The sequence below is a fragment of the Neopelma chrysocephalum genome, unplaced genomic scaffold, assembly GCF_003984885.1.
Source record: "Neopelma chrysocephalum unplaced genomic scaffold, ASM398488v2 Primary Assembly neopelma1_117, whole genome shotgun sequence".
NCBI classification, from domain to species: Eukaryota; Metazoa; Chordata; class Aves; order Passeriformes; family Pipridae; genus Neopelma; species Neopelma chrysocephalum.
The window spans coordinates 375,267-401,351 of record NW_020897779.1 but is presented as its reverse complement, the minus strand read 5'-3'; the positions used below and the strand labels follow the sequence as shown (position 1 = coordinate 401,351).

General features: G+C 50.2%; 2 protein-coding genes across 8 annotated transcripts in view; both read right to left on the bottom strand.

Moving 5' to 3' along the window:
• Positions 1 to 1,356: 1,356 nt before the first annotated feature.
• Positions 1,357 to 4,465, bottom strand: GINS1 (GINS complex subunit 1). The gene is made up of 7 exons (XM_027697004.1): positions 4,373 to 4,465; positions 4,231 to 4,295; positions 4,051 to 4,146; positions 3,619 to 3,709; positions 3,031 to 3,147; positions 2,106 to 2,180; positions 1,357 to 1,842 (listed from the first exon to the last, which is right to left on the bottom strand). Exons 1-7 carry the CDS (start codon positions 4,445 to 4,447, stop codon positions 1,774 to 1,776), a joined length of 588 nt encoding a protein of 195 aa, XP_027552805.1. The 5' UTR covers positions 4,448 to 4,465; the 3' UTR covers positions 1,357 to 1,773.
• A 1,754-nt stretch (positions 4,466 to 6,219) lies between these two features.
• SLC8A1 (solute carrier family 8 member A1) overlaps positions 6,220 to 26,085 on the bottom strand; it is a 128,703-nt gene continuing 108,837 nt past the window's right edge. For all 7 annotated transcript variants that reach the window (XM_027696943.1, XM_027696942.1, XM_027696946.1 and 4 more), the window contains 2 exons: positions 21,725 to 22,000; positions 6,220 to 19,164 (listed from right to left, as the gene is read on the bottom strand). In XM_027696943.1, the coding sequence (XP_027552744.1) occupies positions 18,788 to 19,164; positions 21,725 to 22,000 (653 nt within the window). In that variant the 3' untranslated portion in view covers positions 6,220 to 18,787. The remainder of the gene's footprint in view (positions 19,165 to 21,724; positions 22,001 to 26,085) is intronic.

Sequence of the window (26,085 nt, the reverse complement as noted above, 5' to 3'; positions counted from 1 at the left end):
TGAATTGAGTTCATTTTGCCTTGCTGGTTAACTTTTAAACCAGCACAGCCTCCAAGGCTTGGGGCTTGATGAGGGCTGGTGACCCCTACTCAGCACACTTCAGAGGAGACCAGGAGACGTGGTAACTGAACTCTGTGCTCTTCCCTTCCTTGGTGGCCTCTACACACTGACAGTGAGTACTACTGCCAAAGTAAGTTGTCTAAAAGGCCAAGTGTTCACATCAGCAAATACCAAATTTACTGCTCTGCCCAGGGTGTTCCCCTCTGCATGGAAGGTGCATCATTGCCCCAGTGCAATGTCCAGAGCAGAGGACATTTACACAGGGGCTGTGGTTGCCACTCCCTGTGAAAGGACTCGTAGGATTTTGGGGGCTATGGAGAAAACTGTAGGAGAGACTAGACAAGCCTGACTATTTCAGGGTACCAGTGCAGAGGCTGGACAAAGTCAGTACAAAGAGGGCTTAAAAATAGCTCATAGTGTTGTTGGTTCAGGAACAAAAGAGGATAAATTGGCTGTGAGCTGAAACTGAGGCACTGTGTTTAAGGCTGCCCCTCAGCCTGCTAGGGCAGAGTTCCCTGGCCCTGGGGCCAGGCTTGGAGATGACTGGAGGCTGTGACTGAGGAGGCCTCCTTGGTTTACCTGTACTTTTTTTGCCCTGATGCATTGAGAGCTGACATTTCTCTTTGCCTTGGGGGCAGCTCTGAGTACAAGGGCCACAAGGTGAAGCTGGGCTGTTACAAGGAGGGCAGCCCCACAGAGGGGCTCAGGGATATTGCTTGGCTGAGGGTGGGAGAGCAATGCAGTAGCACCCCAAGCATTTATCCTGTTCCTGCATTCTTCCCCAACTGTTTGCTTTTTCAGCTCCAGTCTGAGATGGGGGCTAAGCAAACCTCTAGTCTGAGCCAGGGCTAATGTTTTTGCAAGTGTTCTCTCAGCCACTTCTCAAGAGTGAGCAGCTCCATTAGGAAAACCAGACAGGGAAAGCAGCTCTTCAGCCTTGTTCTGGTTTTGTGCTAACTGCAATCCTTTAAACCCTCTGCTCCCTTTCCCACCCCTACACCAAACAGTCCCTAGGCCTTGCCAGACCAGTGCTTGGGGAAGCCCAGGCGTGCTGGGAGAAACCCAGATTGCAGTGCTCATTCATACTGCACCTCAAGAAACAACATTTATAGGTCTCTGATGTGAGACAAGGTTTCGTGTCTAATCCTGGAAAGAAGCTTGCACAGCCTTTTCTGACACTTGGAGGAACAGTTCCACTGAGACACTTTAACCATCACGCTGCAGGGTCAGGACAGGTTTGACTAGGGACCCAGATCAGAGTGCTTAATGAACACAACATTAACTCTTAAAAACCACTACAGTGAAGGCTGAAGCAGTTCTTTATTTTGCAACCATGGAGCTTTCCTGGCTTCCAGAGCCCAGCCAGTTGGTGTCTTACTCCCACATGAACAATCAATTACTCCAAACAAAAATGCATTTACAAATGCTAGTTGTAGCTCTGGGGCTTGGATAACGCCCTGCTCCCCCCTTCCTACCCCCCAGATTCCCAGGATCACTACATTACCAGTATGCACCATTTCCTCCCAGAGGGGTGGCCAATGTGGTTTGCATAATATAGGGCTGATCTTCAGGTAAGGCACCAAAGGCTGTTGGGATGAGTGGCAGGGTGCCACTGCAGAAATGCTGAGGTGTCTGAAGTGCTGCACACACTACAGTTCAGTCCCCATTGTGGGCAGGCCACCAAGCAAGAGTTGTCCCTCCTGTCCTCCACACTTAGGACAGAATGTGCTCCAGGACTCCTTGTCTGATTAACTGCTCGCATTTCCAGCGGGGTAAAAAGTGCTGCACAGAAACACAGGAGAACTTTCCTTGAATTTGTTGGATTTGTTGCTCCACATAGCCAGCTCTGTTTTTTGGGCTATATATCCACTGCATCATGGTACCAGACCAGGCAGAGCTGCAGTCTGGGCCATGCAGACAGCCTGCAGCATGTGCAGGGAGCTGTGTGTGCAGGGATTGTGACATGCTGCAAAGCTGGGATAAGCAGGGGGATGTTATGGGAGTGAAAGGGAAGGAAGAGAATGGACCACATTTGTCACGGGTACCTGGCTGTTCTTCTTCAACAGGATGGTAGTCCCATCATCAATCTCAAATTCTCCATGGTCTCTTAAACACCGCACCTGCGAAGCAGAAACACAGCTCCCAGATCACCCCATCTGCCATAGAAACACTATACATCACTGCTGGCTTGCAACACGTGCCCCAGGACTGTGAGAATGGACACACTGCTCCCTGCCTGGGGGAGTCTCAGTACAGAGCAGACCTAGAAATGCAGAACTGAACTGATCCCATGGATCAGTGCCCATGGTCTGTGGGCTCCACCTTGATGTTCTCTTCCTGCCTCTGCCTGGAACAAGAGCCCAGTCTCTCCAGAAACTTGAGGAAGAGGAGCACAACAGATAGGGACTGGTGACCCTCCCCTCCCCACAAACATACCAGAAAACGCCAATCTGTTTTAACGGTGAAACTGCTTAAGGAGCAGGTTTATTGTCACTACATGTTTTTTTTAAGAGAATATCAGAACAGAGCACTTCAGCTACTGACTGTGATTTCTCACATGCTCTTGTTTTGTTGTATCAATTGCGTAAAGCAATTTATAGTCTCATCTATAAGAGTCCATTTAAAAAAAAAACAACAAAACCCCCTAGGTAACAGTCCTTAACGTGGGAACATGGTTTCTAGTTGATCTGAGAGTTGGTTAAGTTTCTGCAAAAAGCTGCAGAAACTTCTCACTGGATAACTCACCCCATCACAAGTGCCCTACAGACTAGAAATACCATCTTTGACCATACATTGTGCCCTCAGTAGGAGTAAAACGCTGGCAGAGTAAAATCCAGAAGCCTGTGGAAGCTTTGGTGCTCTCAGAGGCTTTGCTTAATGAACTGACATGGGATGGGGATAAAGTTCTCTAAAAAAAGATGGTCGGGTAAATGTTTGTTCACAGACGGAAACCACAGATCTTGCACTTACTTCAATGTACAGGCTTTTAGGAGGTTTTATGTCCTGTGTAAGGTCCAGCCCCTCCTCTCCTCCTACTGACCTCATGTAGGTAGCCAGAGACTTTTTGTATCGATTGAACCACTCCACCTGTGGGCAGTAACAGTGATCCCTCAGTCAAAGCCAAACAGCTAATGCTGAAAGACAGGTCCCTGATGAATGAGATCTAGTTTATTTGTGCTGTCAGACCACTGTTCCCAAGCATGCTCCTGCCAGCCAAAGGTGAACGAATACAAGCTCTTCTAAAAAGGAAAAAGCACCCTTGAGGCAGAGCAATCTGGATTCAGGGTAGGACAGATGCTGCTAATGTCAGCAGCTCTGTACGTTGGTCTAGAGATGGCATTTGAGAGCAGCACATACGGACCTGGTTCTGTTGGTCTCTCTGTGAGTCTGATCTAATGGAGATCACCTGATCCTTAAAAGTGCATTAAAAAGTGCACTCAGTGTCCATTTGGGGTTGTACCCATAGACAATGAATAAACAAATAAGTATTTACAGAAAGGCACGTTAAGCATCGTGTTTATAGTGGGGGGGGAAGAGTTTAAAACAAGGCTGACTCACTTCCTCAGCTGACATGTGGAACTGGATGGCGTTTGGCAGGACACTGCCATACTCCCACCTCAGCGCTCGGATCCGCAGCAGCCGGTCGTACCTGGGGGAAGAAACGGGGCAAACCCAGCACCCTTGAGGTGAGTGCTGGCAACATCCCCAGGCAACAATGATGCCCCAGTCTGCCCTCAGAGCAGAGAGCAAACACTTGGGTCATTCCACCTGTGATATTTGGCCTATTCATAATGAAAACTCTTAAAGAGCAGAGGGAAGCAGGGCCTTCTCTTTCTTGGTACCGGCAATGAACACAAGGAGAACTAGCCCCGCACCTCGCGGAGGAACCACCTGCTCGGGCCGAGAGACCCAACACCCTGCCCCTGGGGACCCTGTGCCGGCGGGGGTAAACTGATTCCCCGCGGCACCGACGGCCGCCCCCGCACTCACAGGTAGGCCAGGAGGCAGCGCTGGTTCCGGAGCAGGCAGCAGTGCCGGAACCGGATGAGGAAAATTAGGTCCGTCCGTCCCGACTTCGCTTCGGACCTGGAGGATGAGGAAGAGGACGATGAGGAGGATAAGGCCAGAGGTGGGCAACTCCCGGGCTCTGCGGGACGCGCCAACACTCACACATCCGCCTGGTTCCGCTCGTACAGCGCCCGCATCTCCTCCAGCGCCTGCCGCAGCCCCTCCGTCTGCAACACGGGACACAGTCAGCGAGAGCGGGGCCCCTCCCGCTCCCGGCGTTCCCGGTCGCCCCGTCCCTGCTCACCCGGAATGGCGGGAGGTGCCCGCCGGTGGCGCGGTGCAGTTCCCGCACCAGCTCCATGACCCGCTCTCCCGCCATCCCGCTGCCGCGCGCGCCGGAAACCCGCGGAAACTGCAGCCAATGGGGGCCGCCGGCGGGGCGGCGCGGGGCCAATGGGAGCCGCCGGCGGGGCGGGGCGGGGCGGTGTGGGGCCAATGGGGGCCGCCTTGGGGGGGCGTGGCCTCCGGCGGCTCCCGCTCACCGGCGTTCCCTGCGCTGAGTTATGCCGGTCTCGGCGCCCCTGGGCGACACCGGTGCGGCTTTTGGGCACCCTTGGGGTCACTTTGAGAGACCCCGAGTGGTTAAGGCGCTGTCTGGCTGCCTCTGGCAACCTCCTCCCCGCACCACCCCAGCCCTTCCCAGTGCTTTTGACAGCAGTGTTCTTCAACCTGAAACATGCCAAAAATAAAAGGAGGAAAAGAAAAAAAAAAGGGGGGTGCGTTTCTGGATGGGACAGGAAGTTTTTTAACAGTCAAAACCCTTGAAGAGATTCAATAATCCAGGACCATGGCATATCCTGCTCCAGTAATTTATTTCTCCGACCATGTGTTTCTTATGGTTACTAGACATAAAAACTGAGCAGTGTTTTGTGCAGCACTGTTGTGTGACTGCAGTCAAAATTGGAAGAGTGGGGAGAGGACGGTGGGGCTTTCACACCAGGACCGAGACACCCTTGGTGTGCTTTGTGTGTGTGAGACATTTATGCTGCTTGTGTTTACGATGATGTGGCACCTGCACAACTGAGCAGGGACTGTGTTCTGGCTCTGGCAAGAGTGTTTTAATGATCTCAACAACTGTTTCATTTGGGATTTTAGGCGTGGGGTTAAAATGTCCAGAACTGCTCCAGTCACCTGCAAGCTGGAGATGGACTAATGGGCATTTGTTTCCCAAACAGACCTGTTTCCTGGCTGTGCTGTAGCCAGTTTTGTCTGTCTGGTGGGGCACAGGAGGGGTAACACAGCAGAACTAGTGACCTTTGCTGCAGGGGGTATTGGGTCATCTTGTCCTTGTGCCACCACTGGAACAGGTTTGTGCCTACATGGTGCTGCTTCCTTCAAGAGTGCGGCATGTTTTCCAAAGGATCTGACCTGTATGGGGTATACCAGTGTCTAGATGGGGAGCACATTGCTGTTAGCCAGCCATGGGGTAATGTGATCCCATGGCTGGAAACCAAAGCTAGAAAAAAAAAACCCTGTGTAGCTTCAGCAAATGCTGTAGGAGTAGCCGTGGTGGGGGATTTTGCTCGATACAATATCAGGATGGGATGTTGGTCTTCAGCAACGTGCTGCAGCTGTGGGGCAAATGAATGGACAAGGGGCAGCTTTGTGGCTGAGGTGTCGTGCAGGACGGCAGATGGCATGGTCTTGGGGTTTTTGTAAGGAGGAAAAGCATCCTGGAGCCAGGATTATTAAGCAGTATCTCTCCCCTCTCTCCTCTGGGCTGTCTGACTGTGTCAGGGGCACCCACCCTCTCCCTTCCCACCCAGCCTGTGGCACAGCAGAGGTGTAGGGCCTGAAGAAGGTGCTGTGGAGTGCCTGGTCCCCAGAGCGCTGTCACTGCAGAAGCATCACGTTTGGCTTGTCATTAATCATTGTGTTCTGCAGTGATAATGGCCCATCTGAGCCAGGAAAGATAATAGCAATAAACAGACATCCCTAATTCCAATTGTAGCTGCTGAAAATTGGTTGTTGCCTCTTGCCGAGGGATAAAAATGTAACTGAGTCTTGATTGAAAAATTCTGGGGAAGCCGCCTTATCTTACTGCTTTGCCAGATTAAAAAAAGCCTCATACATAAAAATAGACAAAATGAATGGAGAATTTACAAACATCTATATTTTGTGTTAGGAATTGTGATAAAATTAGGAAAACAGCTGAAGACACTGATTTATACAACTGTGACTATTTCAGGCAATGAAGGTTTACATATCACAGTTTAACAAGATAAAAGGTCTCCCACGAAATACATAGATGACAGACAACTCATCTGAATTTGACATAACACAGCATCAAGTACAAATGTAATGTGATGAACAGTGCCAGGTCATTCCCCAGTTAGGTAACATACAACCTCTTGAATAAGGCAATTCAAATATAACTCTTAATTCAAATCACAACATACCCAGGCAGCATGCAGGGAAAAGTAATTTATTTTGTACATTGGAATGACACAACTTGCAACATGTTTCCATTTTATGTAGTTAGAGCAACAGGATATAAACCATTCAAATTATATATATATATTTATATATATATCTCAAGTCAACAGTTGTCTTTACTGGAATAAAGATTATCTGTTTTTGGTAAAAATAAAACTATTTGAATTCACTAATTAACAAAATGCACAGTGATCAGAAACCCAATTCTTCTCACTATTGTCTTCCCTGGCTTGCCTCGCATTTCCCCGTGATGCAGCAGCTGCACAACCCCGGATTCAGAGAGTTCCTTGCACAGAGGAACAAAGATTCACTGGCATGTGGATCCCACTGCTGCAGAGTGTGCCACCCACACCTGATGGACAGCAGTGCTCCCATCACACCCATACGCACCCCATGGCTTGGAAACTGCTTTTCCCATCTCTGATTCTGGGCACCTGCCCAGTAAAGCACTTACACACGTGCCTGACCTTTGGGGAGTCAGAAGTTGAATTGCATGTGGAAACACATTCACTGGAACAGACCTTTCATTGCTTTATGACCGACTAATTCCTCCAGACCTTTATGACCAAGACATTCAAGAAACTGTAAATCTGCTCAGAAACAAAAAAAATCTGAGCCAAAAATCTCTTTGATATGGTGGTGCCTAATGTGGCTGAGGATGTATTTCCACTGCAACAGACCTGGGGATCACATAAGATAATGAAGGCTTTTTCTAGTATTGAAAAGTTCTTTCAAAAGGAAGAAATGAAGAAGAGAAAGAAGATTTTTCTCTACAATAAAAATAATTAGTAATTTCTGAAAAGACTAATCTAGGCAGCTTCTCCCTGGTGAAGGGCTGTACATCCCTCTGTTTTAACTGGATACCTGCAGGGATGGATCCTCTTGCTAAGGTGTCATGTCCCGTGGTGGCTGGGTCTCCCTTGTCCCATCCCCGTGTGAGGAAAGGGACAGATCTGGGCATCAGCAGGATTACTTCTGCCACTGGTTCAAGGCTGCTGGCAGATGCCAGGTGTGTTGTGGGAATGGCTTTGGAAGGGGCCAGACTTCGTCAGTCTGAAGCCTTGGGTGAGGGTTCCCCATGTGCCTGTTGAGGGCCAATAAGGATATAAATAATGAAGAAGCTGAAGTTTGGATATGAGGGAATCCAAATGCCCCAAGCCTGCAAATGGATTCTTGAGAGATTTCTCTCCTTCAGGTAATCTACAGAGCAGCCACAGCAGCAGCAGCCAAGACCTTCCTGCTGGACAACTGTCCCGGGCTTCAAAACCCATCTGTCAGCCAGAGTAACTATGGGAGAAACCGGATTTTCAGCATGATTGTTATGGATCCTTTTTATCACCTTTACAAAGTTGTCTTGTGCCTCCCTACTACTCTATTTACTGCTCTAGTAAAAAAATCATTGGCATATTTCTTTGCCCTTAAAGATACAAAAAAAAAAAATCTTCAAAAGATGTGGGGAGAAAGGTCCTTTCACAATGACATTCAGAGCAAAAAGAGAGAAACGACATTTTACAGATCATTAGAGAGCTATCTTTGGCAGAATATTTCAAATAAATTATTTTTACAAATATTTTCTGCAGTCATATATTTATTTTGAATAGATCACTTTCAGCTATAGGGTTACTGGTTCACTACTCTCTATTAATAGGAAAACACCACAAATATAAAAATATATGAGCTCAGCACAACTTTTAGGCTACCACGACTGTGTCCAATAATTTCAAAAGTTGTAGATTGATACCACGGAAAATATGAAACAAGTTTTCTAACAGCGTGTGTCAGGTTAGAAGATCACAGCTCGTGGCTGCTGTGAAACACACCAGGGAGGGTGGCTGGCGCCCTGGCACAGGATTAGCGTGGGAAGGAGTTGGAGGAGCCGGATACTCGGAGCCAGTCTCTGCCATCACCAGCCATCTTCCCATGGGGAATCGTCTCTCTCTGACCCCTAAGGCTTAGAGATGTCGTGCTGGGTGGTGGCTGAAGGGTGTCCTCCCTGGGCAGGAGAACTGGGGAGCAGGGGGTGACACCGGGCTTGCTGTGCTGAGAGTTCCTGGGGGGGAACCAAGCCGTTCCCCGGTCCTGTGCTGTGCCCCAGGAGGGAGCTCAAGTGCAGCAGCTTCCACTCGCAGAGTTGCCTCCTTTCACCTTTGCACGGGAAAAAGCACCGAGGGAGCTGCAGGCTTCGCCCTTGCACCGTGGCCAGATCCTGCCCCAGACTGTCTCTAGGACCCCAGCAGGATGGTGACTCTGCCAGGAACCCCAAGCCTGAGCCATGGTGGCCCAAGAAGGGGGCTTGCCTGGTCCCAGTCTCCCTCTGCAGCACATGCCACCGAGTCCAACAAACACTTAGATTTAAATGTTTTGCTTTGTTTATACAGCATGTACAGAATATACAACATTGGACAATTATTTCCCAGTAGACTAGAAGTGTCTCCCAAGATGACTTCTTTTATCAACAAATATATATATAAATCGACAGTAATAAAAGAGTCATACCAACAAATATTATGGCTTTTCATATAGTGTAGCTGCATTGTGCCATTGAATTTGTGAGGAACTATGACAGAGACAGAGAGATTGGGAGGCTCCAGCTGCTGAGCCCAGGGATGACCCAGCTGTGACCCACCAGCACAGGGGCTCTGCATTGCTGGGGCAGTGTTAGCTCGTGGCACCAAGCACGGCAGAGGTGGCAGAGGGAAGGTGGAGTTGAATTTATGACCAGTGCTCTGGTTCCTGTCACCAGGCAAACCAGTTCTTCTGCAAACTCTCCTTTCAGCCCTGCTTTGAAAAAATTTGGCTCTGCCCAGCTGGGGTCTGCCTGCCCTGTCCCTGGCAGGGGGACCAGGGGGCCAGTTGGGCTGTCAGAGACCTCCTCCCCACCCCCCCTCTCTCTGTCAAGGTTTGCACAAGATGTCTGTCTGCCCTAGAGTGCCCTGTGGCTGTGAGGTGGAGGACACACAGGATGATGGGTAACACAGGATGACTGTGGCTGGGCTGACTGGTGCTTTGGGTGCGTCAGGAAGGGTGGTTGCAGCCTCCTCCCCGCCTGCCTCCCCCCTGCTGCTCCTGGGGTGATGGGGAGCTCCCCTCAGGCTGCTGAGCAGGGGGACAGGGGTGGCTGTCAGAGGGGAGCAGGAAAGCTAGAGCCATTATATCTGGAGCATGTCGTTGATGTGCTCCAGCACATCCAAAATACCAGAAGACAACTTGCCTTGGCAGTGCCGTCCCCACCCTGGCATGTGGTGCCTGTGGGGGGAGTCACCTGTGCTGCAGGGCCACTCGCCTGCTGCCTGCCTTGCCTCATGGGATGCATCCAGCCACCAGCTGTTCCCCTCACTTCTTAGGCCCAGAGCCATTTCGAGCTCTTTCTCTCTTGCATGCTGCTGTTCCAGGGGATCCTTGGTGCCTCAACCATGGGGAGCGTCCAGCAACCCTGGGACAGGCTGTGCAGGCAGCTGCCAGCTCCCTGCCTGAGCGTCCCTCCACTCCTGAGTGGGACAGTGGAAGAAGCTTCTGACATGGATTACATCTCTGCCAGGAAAGATGTGTTTCCATGTTCTCTCCAGGCTCACAACAATAGCCTGATTTTTACTCTAGAAGGAGGAGCAGTTGTTCAAGTGTGCAGAAATGACTTTTGAGAACTGGAGTGGTCACTCAAGCATTGAGATAATTGGACCTCTTCATTAATGCAGAAAATTAGTAATTGATCTAAATTACCACTACTGTAATTTTTTTACTAATTCCCATCTCATTTTGCTCTCCTTCAAAATATCATGGCCACTCCTTGCAGGCCTCCCTGGCTGAAACCAGGGCTGATGCTCCCATGATCAAGCATGGGGAGCTCATGCCTCTCCTCTGGCTCTGCCTGCACGGTGCTGGGCTGTGAGTGGCTCTTCCCTCATGGCAGCGATGTGGGGAGCAGCAGAGAGAGAGTACCGTGGGGAACCTGCCGCCTTTGAGATGTGTGACGTTTCCCCATGACTGCTTTGCTCCTGGCAGTCTGACTGCTTTTTGCAGGGAATATCCCAGGGGCTTGTTTTGGGGGTGGGAGGTAGAATGTGGTATCCTCCGTGTCCTCTTCTCTCTTTATTAGTGGTGTTGTTCACACCTGGTGAACACCAGGTATACCACAGACCTCTCCAAGTAGCTGAGGGACAGCAGTAGGTGTAAAGATGCCCATCACTGCTGAGTGGTCTTCAGGAAGTTCATGGTTTGGATTTTACAACCTCATGCCAGGTTTCCTTGGCACAGAGACCCAGGATACAGAGGGCTGCAATTTACCAAACTCTTGCATTTTGTGGGTTTTACTAGCATGTCTGTGTTCTTCCAGCTAGGGATTGTAGGAGAATTCACCAACTTCTGCCCTTCATCCACAAATAAAACTGTGCTGGGTTGCTGAACAATGTCCTCGACAGGTAGTCTTGAGAGCTGGACTACGTGCAGAGCTGTGCCTCCTAATGCTTAATGCATTATGGAAAAAAGAAGTAGGACAAATGTTGTCAGGGAAAAAATAAATAACATTTTCTTCCTTGCTAACATGGTGACTGTAATGTAAGAGGTATTATTGCCATCTATTGCTCTCTTGAGCTGCTGAAAGAAGTGCATGCTTCCTGATTAAGAGCAAGACAAGCAGGTCTCCTGCAAGGCTCCCTGCATGAGCATGTTTTTCTCAAGAGCTCGGAAGATGAAGGAAGCAACATGGGGCAAACGAATGAAGACACAACAGGCATCTGTTCATTCTCGTTTGTACAGGGGGAGTTCAACCAAGGGGTACCTAATGACAGCTTTTATTGCAAGGACAGGACAGGGCAATGTACAGGGCTATAGCTGAAGGCAAGAGGCAAGGGAAACATCTCAGCATTACACGGAGCAAGGGGAAATCCAGTTGCACAGTTCGCTACATCCCTGGGAGTCACAAAGCCACTAGTTTGCAAATGCTTTCATTAATGTTCCCAAATAAGCTTGATAGCAACCTGAGACACATTTGCACCACCAGGATGCAATCTATCCTGTGCCAGCACAGCAATTTTACAGTGACTCAGAAACTCTCCTCATTTTGAAGTATCTCCGCAAAGAAGCTCATCTGCCAGAATCTCAGATTTCTGTAAGTGAGGAGCCTGTGGGCTGGGGTAGAGGGCACACACTTCTGGGGATGACAGTGCCATGGACTGCAATGGCAATTTCTGTCAAGAAAACAGAGCAACAAGGCTGAACTGTATGGAGGTCTCACTCTGCTATCATCTGTAAAGAGTCTCTTCTGAGTCAGAAGTAAAGGAGAGGAAATAAATCCCACCTCAACAAAGAGGTCAGGAGGTGCAGGGAGAGAGCTCTGTGTCAGTCTTCCACATCCTGCAAGGGTTTAGGAGCTCTAAGAGTGGATAAACATCCCAAGCCATTGCAACTTGCTCTACTTAAGCTGTGCCCATTTTAAGCAGGGGCAGGAAAGTCTTGTAACTCCAGTCAAAGCAATTAGTTTGTTCTGGAATGTAGAGGCAGGGTTGGGTTGGGAGGTGGAGCTGGAGCATCTGTAGGACTTGATAACTGTGGAAATTCAGCAAAAAGTGTTTAATCTTCCACAGACTCATGAATGAAAGACAGTGGCACAATAGAAACTGTGCCTGTGGGTAGTGGCTGTAACCCTGCCTGGGTGATGAGCAGGAGGGGCTCAGCATGCTGAGCTTTGCCTCTGCTGCATGGAAGTTTGCCTTGCTCCTTGGTTTGTAGGGGCTCAAGTCCACCACATGGGGTGGTTAATCTTTGTCCTGAGACACAGACAGCAAGCCTGAGCTAACAAGTGTTGTTGTTTGTTCCAGTGAGAAAGGAGACTTGTCTCAACACAGGAAGCCCCCAGCTGTGGGGCAGGAGGGACAGAGAGACTGCTTCTCTGCAGGGAGCCTGGAAGAAGATGGCATGTGAAGAGACTCTACAGGGGAGGCAAGCACAGAGCAAGGCCAGGCAAGCACAAAGCAAGGCCAGGCTGGATTATCACTGTGTACAGACAGTCATTTTGGAACCTGGAGATGGCTCAAGGCAGATGCTGGAGGACCCCAGCATCAGGTGGCATGTGCTCCTGGAGCATCACAAATGGTCACCATTGCTACCTGAACTGGAGTGGAGCTGTGTGCTGGGAGGGGCAGAAAGCTTTTCTAGTGCAGTTCAACAGGCCAAGGGCTGTTTTGAATCAAACAGATAAAAGTACTGTCTGGGGTTGGTGCCCACAGGCAGCCAAAAAAGCTAAAGGCTGTGCTGTATCTGTGCAGAAATCAAGATGCATGTCCATACCCATGGTAGCTGGGGCAGAGGGACATGCTGTGGCAGTGCCTAAAACAAGGTTTCCAGATCTGTGTGGGACCCCACAGCACTTCTCCCCTCCCTGTGCCCTCTAACGCTGGGCACCCCACCAGCAGCACACAGCTCCACCGCTCAGCAGTGCTCCACAGCACCTGCTTTGGGAACAGTAGGCACCACAGTGCCCTCTTCCACACTTCTAGTGAGGGGAGCCACAGCCTGGCATCCAACTTTGGGAAGGGGGAAGGAGCCAAGGGAGGGTGCAGAGCCTGCAGGAGAGGGCGGTAAACCAGCCTGAGGACACTGGGCCTCAGAGGGCAGGGCTGGTTGTTCTTGAGATGCTCCAGACGGACAGCAAGAGCCTATGGAGACTTCTTGGATGCTCTCAGGGGCATACCACAGGCAGAAAATCCTTCTAGTAGCAGCAAGCTTCTGTCTTTGCTGATAACAGCTCCTGTTTGGCCAGACAGATTCCTTTCCCTTGCAGTGTCCCTTCCCTCTGCGTGAGGGGTGTTGCTGTCTGGCGAGAGGCTCTTGGCACCTCTAGTTCCAAAAGCAGAAAGGCTCAAGTCCATAAAAGGTGAGGAATCTCACTGTATTTATTGTCCCTTGGTGCTTTTTGCAAGAATACAGATGTCTCTGGATGCTTTCCTATGCAAGTCAATTTTTTTACAAGATAAACAGGCTTTTCTACAGCTGTGCAGCTCGTGTGTATAAGCATCATAGTAGTTGGTCATTGCACACTAAGAGAGGCCAGAAAGGTCCCTGGTGCTCTGCAAACGTGCTTCCCCAAGTGGGCTTGAGTGCCAAAGCCTACAGAAAAAAATTCAAGGCTTTCTCCTGGAATGACACCATCCAGCATTAAGATTTCCCTGTTTTCTCTCTCTCCATTGCCTTCTGGCTATGTCCAGCTCTGTCCCTCCAGGAATGTAGCTGAGTCTCCTCCTGAGTTATGAATATGACCACCAATACTGTTGCACTTGACTCTTACCCAAGCATTTAAAAATAGCTGTAACAATAACATACGGGCTCTGGTTCTCCAGTCCCTGCCCGTAGCAGAAATAGCGTGATGAGTTTACAGACTGCAGCCAGACTCGTGACCAGAGCGGGCTCAAGGCCTCCCCTCTCCCTTTTGTCGTTTAAGGAAGCGATGAGAGCGGAGAGGAAGATGCACAAATGACTCTTGTGATTGTCCCTCATCCCAGAGGCACCACAGGCTGCCTGGAAAGGGGTGACACATGGACAGGTGCCTTGTTTGGAGATGAGGGATTCACATCTCTGGAGGGAGCGGTTCCTGTGCTGCCCTGGCACAGGTAGCAGTTCGGGTGGGCTCAGCCATGTGACACTGCTGATTTGCAGCTCTTTTTTTTTTTCACTTTTTTCATGTGTTCAGTTTGTGGCTGGGATTTGCCTCCACTCCTGCTGACCCCTGAAGAGCTGGGAATGTGGTTTTTCCAAGATGCTTAGGGCTGTCTCTGGTGTGTTCCTTCTGCTTGTCCCCAAGTGCTTTGCAGTGGCCTGTGGAGTTATTTGGGTGTCTGCCTCTGAATGTCCTTTGCACCATGCTGCATCCTTTTCTGTGGAAAAGTTTGCCTTTGGCTAGTGGGGTGATGAAAGGCAGTGAGAGCAAACAGGGCAGGTAGATGGATGGAGGCCAAGAGTTTAAACTGCTGTTTCTGGCAACATTTCTGAACCCAGGCCTTTATCAGAGATACTCCACATCCTTCCCTTGTGAGGGAGGGTGGGGAGGCTGGCAGGAATGAAGAGGAGATGGGAGAACACTGGCATGAGACAGGGGACCCGGGGAGCTGAGCTGTGGCCCACTGGGCAGGCAGGCAGGCACAACAGCAAGACGTGCCTGTGCTGGGGACTGTGCTTCCTCCTGCTGCCTCCCAGCAGTGTGCCAGCCAGTGCAGGTGTCTTCTGGAGGAAGGCAGTTTGCTTTTGCCTTCGGAGAGTATAGTTTAAAGAGAGGGCTGGTGCAGAAGAGCAGGCATGGCACCCTTGGGAACACTGGCCGGTGTCTAGGGCTCAGTGGAGCGGTTCTTCCCCTTGCTGCTCACCCATGACTCCTCCATGAGCACTGGGCACACACACATCGCGCTGTGCACAACCTCGTTGAGGATGCCAAAAAGCACACAGCTGGCAGGGAGTAATTGCATAAACAGGGCTGGTGTTTACCCTGTGATTTAAGCCTTGCCCTAAGCAAGCACTGCTCCATCATTTCCTTTGGAAAGCTCTGTGAGCAAACAGTTATTTACTGTCTGTTAACCTGAGTGGCTACGCAAGTCCCATTTGGCTGGATAATTACTTTAGTGACTACAATTCATTCTGAAGAAGCAAATGATGAGAGCAAAATACCAACATCACCTTTCAATAGAAGCAATTACTGGGTCAGAAGAGCTGCTTTGCTTTCACAATCCACTGCCTGTGAAAAGCACATAAACGTGACTGGCCATGCTCACTGCTGGCCTGGGGAGTGTAGGAGTTTGACTCACACTCATCCGGGAGGGTGCTGAGCACCCACAGGGAGAGTGAAGTGGCAGCATGGTTGGCCAAAAGCAGCACAGGGTGTGGGGAAGGGCCAGATTCGTCTGAGAGCAGCACAGGGATCATGTTAGATCCTTTGGCTGCCAGGTGTGTTAGTTACTTGCTCTGCCACACATCCCCTTGCATTGGCAAGTGGGAATTCTAGTGCCTCTGGGCCTCTACAGACATAGACATGCTGCAATAAAATCAGCCACATCCTACCCTTTCTCTTTTTGCCTGGTGGCACGTTTCTAGCCTGGAGTTTGACAGTCAGACACTGCTGTTGGTGCCATCCTGACCAGCTGTGCGGCTCCATCCTGACCTTGCTTGGCAGACAGGCAGGAGCATGGGCAGGACCCTGGGAGCACACACACCCCACCAGGAGGCTCAAGGAGAGCCCCACTGGATGAAGGCAGTGCTTGCCTGGGACCCATCTCCAGACCTGGGTTGAGCTGGTGTTGGAGTTCAGCTGCCAGAGCAGGACCTGGGGAGGGTTTATTTGGGGACAACTCAACAGAGGCTGCCTGAAACACAGGGAGGAGCAACATCCCCGGGCATGCAGAGGCTTTTCTCCTCCTCAGTGCTGGCTGAGCTGGGTCTGAAATGGCCCATGACTCCTGGACAGGGGCATAGTCAAAAGCAGCTGTTGAGAGCAGCTCAACCTCCAGATGTACTTGGTGACCTCATGGGGTGTCTCAGATCTGCTTTGGCACCCATGCACCCTGCCCTGGTAATGCACCCTCCCTTATAATTAGCTTGTGGCTTAACCTAGAGCAAGTCACTGTGAGGCTGTAGCAACAGCATGAGCAGCTCCATGTAACTAGAAGACACAACCAGAAAGAGCTGCTAAGTACCCTGGGGGCACAGGCACGGCTGTCCTCAAGCCTAGGGCAAGCCAGCACTGACGAGAGACCCAGCACAGGAGCAACTCCTGAACCCAGAAGGGTGGGTTGCACTGCAGCTTTGTCCCTGGGTGGTTTCCTGCATCCCCCTGAGGGTGGAGCGGGCTGTGAGCCCCAGCTGTATGGCAGCATACCGAGCCTGAGGCACCATGGAGATGGAGCAGGAGGAAAGGTGTGAGATGGGGCAGGAGAGGGTGTGCAAAGCACCACTACCCCTGTCAGTGGCAGAAACATGGTGAAGGCAAACCAATGAGTAAAGGAGAGATGGGTACAAAGGGGAAAACAATTGGAGGGGAGAGAAGGGTTTTCCATAGAGAATATGCAGGAGCAGTACTGGGTCCATCAGGAATCATTACAAACTTTATTTCTCTGTGCATTGTGTACCATTGATAAGGATCATCACAATTAGTGGACTCACTGCCTATAGTGGTGGGCAATACACACAAACTAAAAAAATGAAGCCAAACAGATGAAAATGAAATCATTGTACATAAAGGTAATCATAAACCTGAACAACCTGCACCTGTGTTTGATTCTTCCCCCAAAACAATGAAAAACAAAAAGAAAAACCCCTAACCCAACCAAAAGTGAAAAAATAAAGGCTCGAGAAAAAAAACCCCACAATTTCATATTCCTAGAGAAAATCTTACAGCAGATTCATTAAAATTTCCACAGATAGTTCAAAATGAGTACAAATACCCCCAGCCAGCTGGTTATGGTACAAGCATCAGACATGGTTTTCAGCTGAATGGGAAGAGCTCACCACGGACATGCAGGCTGGGAGTTTGCCTGGCTGGAATGTGAGGAAGCCTGGCAAAGGGCATAGGGTAAGAAGACATCTCTCAACACCAGTGCACAATGTCTCCTTTCTGCTGTGCCCTGGGGAGCTCTACACCCACACTTCCCTGGCTCAGCTCTCTACCCCAACCTGCACTACTAGCATGGGGGGTGATGCTGAGTTACACCTCCCTGTCTCATCCTCCCCAGCAATTTTGGATTCAGAGAGTGCAAAGTGTGGCCTTTTCCTATAGGGGATGCTTCCCGGTTGCACTCAGCAGAGTGGGAGATCTCTTTATGGCCCTTCAGCCCTTATGTTGAATTACTCTGCCTCCAAATGGCTGTGGGAAAGGACCAGCTTTGGGGACTGATCCTGATGGCTTAACACTCAGAAACAGGGGCTGTCACTAGACCTCTGGGGATACAGGGAATAGCAGGGGACCAAGGGGTTTTGAGGCAGCCACCGACTATAAAGGCAGAAGCATGGGAGATGCTGGGAGTCAGCCACGCTTGTCCCCCTTGGACTGCTCATCCCACTCGGGCTCCCTGGGACCTTGTGTAAAACCTTGTGTGGATAGTGGAACCCTTCACACTGGCTTCAGCATGTCAGAGGACCCCAGCCACACAGGTAGACAGAGTCTGCAGTCTCTGGGGTGTGGGTTTTCCTCCCCTGAAAACCTACATCTGCATGGCTGTTATTGCTTCTCACGGACCCATGCAACAAGCAATAAGTGGGGACAGCTTTCCATCCTTTTACCCCCTGCTAAGAGGAAACAAACAAACAAACAAGCAAAAAACCCTATGGTAAAACCAAACTAACTAAAAATAAATAAAACCCAGTGAAAAGAAAAACGCTTGTATCTGCAATGCTCAACCCACATGGTTGGAAGGACTATCGCTATAGGTTGCTATATACAGATAGATTTCATTTCATTCATGCAAATGTTACAAGTACCACGACAGCATGCCCGAGGAGGCGAAGGAAGCGGGAGGAAAGCCCCCGCCGCCCCACGCAGCCTCGGCTTAGGACACTGGACGTGGGGTTGCGGCTGTGCATCCCCAAAGCATGGAGAGGGAAAGGTGAGGGGCATGTGGGTGGGAAATGCTAGTTGTACACACGCCAAAACAAAACAAAAAAACCAACCCCAAATCAATGACGAAAACGGTTTGTGTTCTATCCTTAGAAAGCTCCCAGTTTCCCCTTTGCCTTCAGTTTGGTCTCTTGCTTCTCTCCAACAGGGCCAGAGGGGATGTTCCCGAGTGGCGAAGGCAGGTGGATGGCGGTTGGAGATCAGAACCCTTGCTTTCCTCTCCTTCCCTTGCCCACTGCTCTGTTTCTCACCAGCTACCCTGGCCTTCCTCATACCGACGCGCCCCGGTCACCTTCATATCCATCTTCCCAGGTGGCTGGCGGGTGGGAGTCAGCGGTGGAAAGGGGCTCGGTGGCCATCAGCTGCTCCTGTTGGTAGAGTCGCAGAAAGGGCCCTGCTGCCTGGCTCCTGGCTTGGGCCACTGCCTGGGGAGGGGTCCTGCTGGCTTTGGGGTCCTGCCTAGTTCAAAGGATGCTCCAAAGCCGCTTTCCATCAGCAGGTGTGTGAACATGGCAAATCTCTTTTATTCTTTTTCTCTGTTCATTATACACAGCATTATATCTATATCTATACCTATATATCACTCTATATAGATATATATAGATATACATATATTTACTATCTCTTATTGTCCCTTTAGAAGCCCTTTATGTGGCAGTAGGCTTCCAGAGATGAGAAGAATATGTACAAGAGCCAGAGGAGGATAAAGAGTGAGGATGTGAGCAGCTTGGAAGTCCGCGGCCCGCCCAGCTCACCTCCAATCTCGGGTCTCCGCCGGTAGAGCAGCACGCCCACACTGATAAAAGCAAAAATGGTGAAGAGGGTGACGGAGAAGGCCAGTGTGCCAGGTGAGACTTGGAAGGCTTGTCCGTGCGCCGCATGGTAGATGGCTGCGATGGACCAGGCTACCCCAATTCCCAGGAAAACGTTCACAGCATTGCTCCCGGTGACATTCCCGATGGAGGCGTCTGCATACTGGTCCTGTGTTGCTGCTACTTTGCTGGCAAATGTGTCTGCAAAGGAAAGGAAGAGAGAAACCCTCAGGAAACATCCAGGTAAGGAGGGAGAGCAGCAGGCAGCCTGGGGACAAATGTCAATGGCAACACCTGGGGAAAGAAGATAATGGGTAAGGGGACAGGATACAGCTCCTGTGGGCACTCCTGAGGAAGAGCACAACTGGCCAGAGCCAGAGTGACAATCAGGGTCCAGAAATGCACAGGAGGGAAATCTCAATGTTCAGAAATAGGCAGCTTCCCCCATTATGGCCTCAGACGTCCTGCAGTTCTTCAAGCAAGAGACAACACTACACTGCATTGGCCTCTTCTCCCACATCCACTAATTTGTTCACTTGCAAAAAAACTAGAAAGGTTGGAAAAGCTTTGCGGAGCCACAGTGGTTTGTATCTATCCTTCAGGTCCCCTGAAGTTTTTTTTGTGTTTCTGAGTTTGCTTTGTCTTTCTGATATCTTTTGCCTCACTGAAGTCCAGTGACCCTGACACTTTTGGTAAGCCAGAGGTCATCTTTCACCCTTGGGAAGAAAAACCATGTGCATGCTTGCCCAGGTGCTCCACTGGCTTTAATACCAGTGATAAAACTTGGCTGACCTTTTATATGGAAACCCTTGTGTCAAGCAGACCAGCATGATGTTGCTCTGCACCACAGGGAAGCGCTGATTTTACATCCAAACCCACTCTGGATCTGCAGGGGGAGGCAGCAGCAGGAGGAACTAGCCTCCAGGTGAGTGCTCTCAGCTAACAAAGAGAAGATGAGTCTCTGACATAGCTGCACTCCCAGATCACCTTGGGTACAGGCAGCCGAGTGTGGCTCAGAAAAAGAAAACAGTGAGGTCAAATTTCATGTGTTTTAATTCTACAGAATTTTCCTCCCACTCCTTCCCAGTGGGGCTCCAAGGTGAGATGGCCAAGTGCAGTTTGGCACAAAGATCCCATTCCGTGTAACATATATGGGCACATATAAGCACAGAGAGAGGGTTCATTTGCAGCAAAGAAATCAAAAGGCTGCCTTATTTAGACAAAAAAACACAGCTGCCATGGAAATGCACCTGGTTGCTAAGGAAAGGAAAAGGTATTTCCCTTGGTTCTCAGCCTTGGTCACGGTGCAGTAATGGAGTTGTGGGGCAGTACTGATGCCTCTGTGGCTCTCCAGCTGCCAGTGTGGGAGAAGGAATGGGACACACTGCCAGTGCCAGCCAGAGTGTGGAAAAAACTACATGCACTTCCACAAGCCTGAGCAGTGTTTTCAATGTAGGGAAGGTCCCTGTCAGTCTTGATTTCACTGCACACCCCTCTGATGCCTGCCTGTCTCCCGGAAAGCAGGTGTGGAGGAGCCCAACTAGCACCCAACTAACACAAGAGGTCTGGGAGCCAGTTGAAACAAGAGTAGCTGAATGTATTCTAAAAAGGACTTCTTAAATGCCATCTTTTGTTGACAAAAGCAGGAGGGAAGATTTTTCCACTGTCAAGGGTGTGAAGCAGCCCTGCAAACCTCCTGCCTAAAAGCTCTACTGCCAGAGGTCTAAAAAACGCTCCTTCTTCTCAAATCTTCTCAGATTTGGGTTCCTTGCTCCAAATCTGTTCTTCCTTTTGGTTATGCTGCTTCTTCTTTTTGCCTTTGATAACATTAGGACAACTTCAGGATCTCTGAGCATTTGAGTGCTGGTAAGTGGAAGTTTGAAGGTGGTGAGGGAAGGTGTGACCGATATGAGGGGCATTGGGTTGGGTTAGAGCCCCTAGTCCAGGAACCAGGCTCTGCCTGGCCAGCACAGCCCATGGAAGGAGGTGAGTGGAAGGCACAGGTTTTCTCACAGAAGCTGACATGCGAATTCCCAGAGCAACTGTGCCACTGGAACCATCCTCTCCAGTGCACCAATTCATCCCTAAGTGAGGCCCTTTGCTGAGCCAGTGGAAAAGGAGGCTGGGTTGCAGCAAGCCAGAGTGCATTGGGAGTGGCGTGTAGGCATGGAAACTTGTGGTTTTCCCTCTCCCTGGTCAGTCCTCAGTCTCTGCTCCCTTCTGAGTGCCCATTTGATCAGACACCATGCCAAATATTTGTAGGGCCCCTTCTAGGGGCTTCCCGAGTTGCATTTCAAGCAACTACCCCAGCTCAGCAACCTCATCTTGATCCATCTGAACGTGGTCTCACACAAAGGTGTCCGTGCTGGGCAGTGCGCCTGGATATGGTATGGACTAGCACTTAAATCATCCAGGAGCAAGGTTAAAGCAGCAGATGCATAAAAAGAAAGTGCAGGACTGCCAACACAAGCAGAACTTGAATCAAAGACCAACTTCCTACTCTGAAAGTGGATGCCGTGCGGGCTGCCCACAGGAATAGGTACTTCACAGTCTTTGCAAGATAAAAGTCCTTGAAATACCTTCCTTGGGACTGAACCCATATCCTGGTTCTATCCTGGCTCATCTGAGGCTGAAAAACAACTTCCACACATACCCCAAATCTGTCCTTCGGGATCCTGCAGAGCACAGCTTTCCCAGCCCAAACCCAGACCTGGACTGGGCAGAGCTGGGCCTTTACAACAAACCCTGTGGTTGTCCTTACCTGGCACCGATGTCCCCAGTGCGACAAATACAACGGCGGTGACCGAGTCCTTCAGACCGATGGTGCAGCCAAAGTGGGATGCCAGGTCTCCAATGAAAGCTGTCAGGAGGCCGATCATGAGGATGGAGACAACAAAGCAAGCCCAGCCATTCCAGTAGTCTGTCGGGGGCACGAAGGCAAAAAGGACCTTCCAGAAGACGGTCAGAAAGTGCATCACATAGTCAAAGCAGGAGGGCAGCTTCTCCTCCCCACATTCATCGTCGTCGTCATCTTCCCCTGGAGAAAACCAGCAGTGCCTGATTAGACTTCCCCACTCTGGGGGAGGTTTGACAAAGCTCCTGTGCATACTGCAGTCTACAAAGTGCTGTCTCTCAGGATTTGGGCCCTAGAAAGCCTTGACTTTCAAGTATCTTATTTTCTGGGCAACTATCAGAGGGGCTTGATGGCCTTTCCATGCCCCTTCCCACAGCACAGAGAGACCCTCTGCAAAGGCATTGGTTTAAAAAAACCACCTGCACTTCAGAAAATGCAGAGCCTCATGCCAGCACCTCTGCCTGAGTTTAACCATCAGATGCTTCCTGGGACTCAGTCCCTGCTCAAGAGCCCTTTCCCCAGAAGATGTGGGAAATAATCAACCTCATGCCGGTTGGAGCTGACTGGGGCAGGGGAACCCACTGAAAGCAACATGTGCCTCACAGGGACTCTCCTAAGGAAGAACCTTTTGATCTGCTTTCACAAGTGCCAGCTGGTTTTGGTGGTTGATGAGCTGCTAGCTCTGGTGCTTCACCTTACCTTTTCTCTAAACCGGGATCCAGCCATGGATTTTTGCCTGCCCCAGAACCTCCCTGGCCCATCCCTGCTGACTGTCCTTCCCTGTTGCATTTCCCTGCCCTTTCACATGCCTCCCTATGAGCTCTGTCTGCTCATTCCTCTATGCCTGGTCTGACCCAGGTCAGTGGGCACTCTCTGCACAGAAAAGTACTTTCCCATTTGCGCTCCTTTCCAGGTAGTTGTCAAGCACCCCAGGTCATGAGCCAGTTATGGGGCATCATTTGTCACAGCAAAAATGCACTTTCCTTCTTCTCTTTATTTTCTGTCCCTGATCCATGTCAGTGTTTCACTTCTTACCAATCTGTTGTTAATGCCTTGCGGGGTCATTTTCCCAGTGTGAGCCTGCCAGCAGTCATGGCTCCACCTCTGCTCACCAGGCACATTGTGTGGGTCAGACCCTGCCTGTCCTGGTGCCGTGCTGGGCACTCAGCCCCTCCCAGCGCATCCCTGCTCATGGCTGTGGTCCCTGTGGCACCTGCAAGACCTGGTCTCCAGTATGGATGAGGAGTTGGGGATGAGTCCTCATGCCCATCCTGCCTGATGTCCCAGGGGCTCTAGACCCTGTGGGGCATGCTGCTGCACGTCCCCAAAGGCTCTCAGGCAGTTACACATTCACAGCCATGGCCCCTGGACATGCAGGCAGGCTCTTGTCCAAAAGCCCTCCTGTGGGTCACAGGGAAAGAGTTCAGCAGACATTGGAATGTCCTTGCCCCCTCCCCTGGTTCCTTGGCCCTTTCTCCCTACACTGGCCCAGCACATCTTCATCCTGTTGGTCCTGGCAGGACCATGGGGTGTTGGTCCAGGCAGATGTCTTGGTTTCTCTCTTCCCTGCTCCTGGCATTGGCACCTCACCTGTCTCTCCAAAACCAGTTGGCATTCAGGGAGCCCCCACTGTGTGGGGCTGACCCTGCCAGTGAGCCCATTGGGGCTGGTGACCTCCTGCCTGACTCCCGCAGCTCTGCTGAGCCATCTCATGAGCCTGCTGGGCAGCCTGTCCTCCGGGCAACCTGCATGGCAAATGTGGAGTGTCCCCAGCCTGGCACAGTGCACAGTGCCAGTGTGATGGCATAGCCAAAAACTGCTCCTGCTCTCAACTGGAACCACTCCCAGACACGGAGGGGAGGTGATGCTCTTCCAACTAAGTCAGGGGGAGCCTTCCTGTTTCCCTTAAGGAACAAGGATGCATTTCAACGTCATGAACATCAGGGATTCCAAGGTCACTGCAAATTGTATTAAACGCATCCATTGCACTCTGTTTGGTGATTTTTTATTGTCTTTGATACTTTTTTTCCCCACCAAGGATGTGGACTAACAGATCTCCCCGGCTGTTGGAAGGAGCTCCTTACCAATGGAAGGATTCAATATATGGTCCATCCCCATCAGACAGCCTGAGTGGATCTGGCTCTGCTTCCAGGGAGGACACCTCAGGATGGCAGAGAAAAGGGGCCAAGACCCAGAGTAGCTAAGAGCACCCAGTGAAACCTGAGCCTCTGCTCTTGCTCCACTACAGTGGGCGAGGGGACAAGGTCCCAAGGGTTTAAGGGGATGTTGGCTCTGTGCCTGGGAAAAGCAGCTTCTCTCAGCAGCTCCCAGTGCTAATCAGGCCAGCATTCCGAATGAGATCATGTTGCTTTTACCTGCCCTGCTGCTGGGCAGGGCGAACATTCCTCCTTTCACATCTTCCTCCACAATGTGGATCTCTGATGGAATAACAAAATGTATAAAGCCTCCCATGGGGTGAATAAAACGGTCTTGCTTGTACGCTGTGTACCAACATGTGGGTGTCAACTAACCCCGTGTTCAAATGGTGGCTCTGTGCCACAACAACAGAGGTATTGGGGGAAGCTGCTGGTGAGCTGCTTGCTCTGTTGCTGCTCACAACAACAACTGCTTTCTGCCTCATCACAAAGGTGAAAAGTCAACCAGGGAAACAAGACATGACATCCTTCCTGAGAAAGTGGAGGCCAAATGGACACCGTCTTTGGAGGTTTACAATGTTTGGCTAACTAAAGCCATGACCAGTCAGGGAAAAGTTCTACTCAGCATCCTGTTGGGGTGCAGCTTTGCAGACAATGCTTGTCTTCAAAGCACTTTTGCTGATGTCTCTACCATAACTTGATGAAAAATTATGTGTTGCTTGGCTTCAAAGCTTCAAACTCACTATGACAAAAGCAGTAGCTAATCATCAGCATGGTGTTATTATTTTGGCAGATATAAGCACCTATTCCTGTGCATAGTTGTGAAGTTTTCCAGCCTGGAAAGCCTACATTGGTCCATGTTTTCCCTCAATGCACGAAGGCTGCTACTGGCAGGATACACTATGCTGTGCTCATGCCATAATTTTGCAGCAGGTATTTTAATCCCCTGCCAAGCTGCATGGCAGCAGGGCTATTATGGACCTAAATCTTTACGGAGATGATGAAACAGATTGAAAAATGAACATGAGTGCCACTGCCATAACATTCATTCACATCTGTCCATCATTATGTTGAGCAGCTCCCTTTTGAAGAGCTGGCCAGATCCTGTGAAGGTGACTTGAAATGCAGAGTGAGGTCGGATGGTGACCCAGGGGTGCATTCAGGAACAGGCTCGCAAAAACCCCAGGATGTTTTTGCTGTGGAAGAAGCTTTACAGCTGTTGGGTGCACACGAAAGGAGCTATGGGTGAGAGGCTTGTGAATGGTGTGGAATGGCACGGCATGGTGTGGCACGGTCGTGCCTGCACCTGCACTGCCCTTCCACAGGCTTAACCTGCTACTCCATGGCCCAGCCTCCCTGCAAACACTGCTGTAAGTTGCACATTGGATGGGAAATGGGGTTTTAATGTTTCTTTTCTCAGCTGGGATGTTACATTTTGAAGTGGGAATGTGTGACTTTCACCCACTCCCCATGGTGAGCTGCAGGGAAAAACCTCAAACTCAGCCTCCAATGTCTAAGGCATTTTAACTGGTCTGGCAGAAAGGTTGAGGACCTAAAGCCTGGGTATGTCCAGAGCTCAGAGACAACCTACTGTTTCCCAACTGCAAGGGACAGTTAATGTCCACCAAAATATGTCCCATTTATTAAATGTTTGTAAATTATCCTGTTAGCATTGATCATGACTATATATTCAAGACATAGTGGCAACAGGGCTTTCACATAACTGTAGTCTTTACATGTGTCACAGAAATGGGATCCAAGCATCAGTGATTATCTTTGCCTTAATATGGGATGCAATTAAATAATTGGTTCTGGCATAGATTAGTTTAGCCACGTTAGCTAGAAAACCTGCAGCAAGGATTGTCTTGCATGATATGTTCATGCTGTATCCAAAATAATGGGAGGCTCTTGCCTGGAGGCTCTGAGAAAAACTATGCTACAACAGAAGGGATCACAATTTGAAGAGATAGCTGCTGCACAATGTCCTGTCCTTGTTTTCAGAGGCAGAGGTTAAATGGGACGGCCATCACTTTTAATTACTCTGTGCTGGGCAGACGTTACCTTGTATAGCTGAGTTCGAGGTAGGAAATGTGAGTGCTCCCCCATGCATTT

What these genes read in the sequence shown, in the direction of transcription:
- GINS1 (XM_027697004.1), bottom strand. Translation starts at nt 4,447, where the DNA reads ATGGCGGGAGAGCGGGTCATGGAGCTGGTGCGGGAACTGCACCGCGCC. An exon ending in CGCTGCCTCCTGGCCTACCT is followed by an intron (nt 3,710 to 4,050) that starts GTGAGTGCGGGG and finishes TTCTTCCCCCAG; the next exon opens with GTACGACCGGCTGCTGCGGA. An exon ending in TCCACATGTCAGCTGAGGAA is followed by an intron (nt 3,148 to 3,618) that starts GTGAGTCAGCCT and finishes TACTGCCCACAG; the next exon opens with GTGGAGTGGTTCAATCGATA.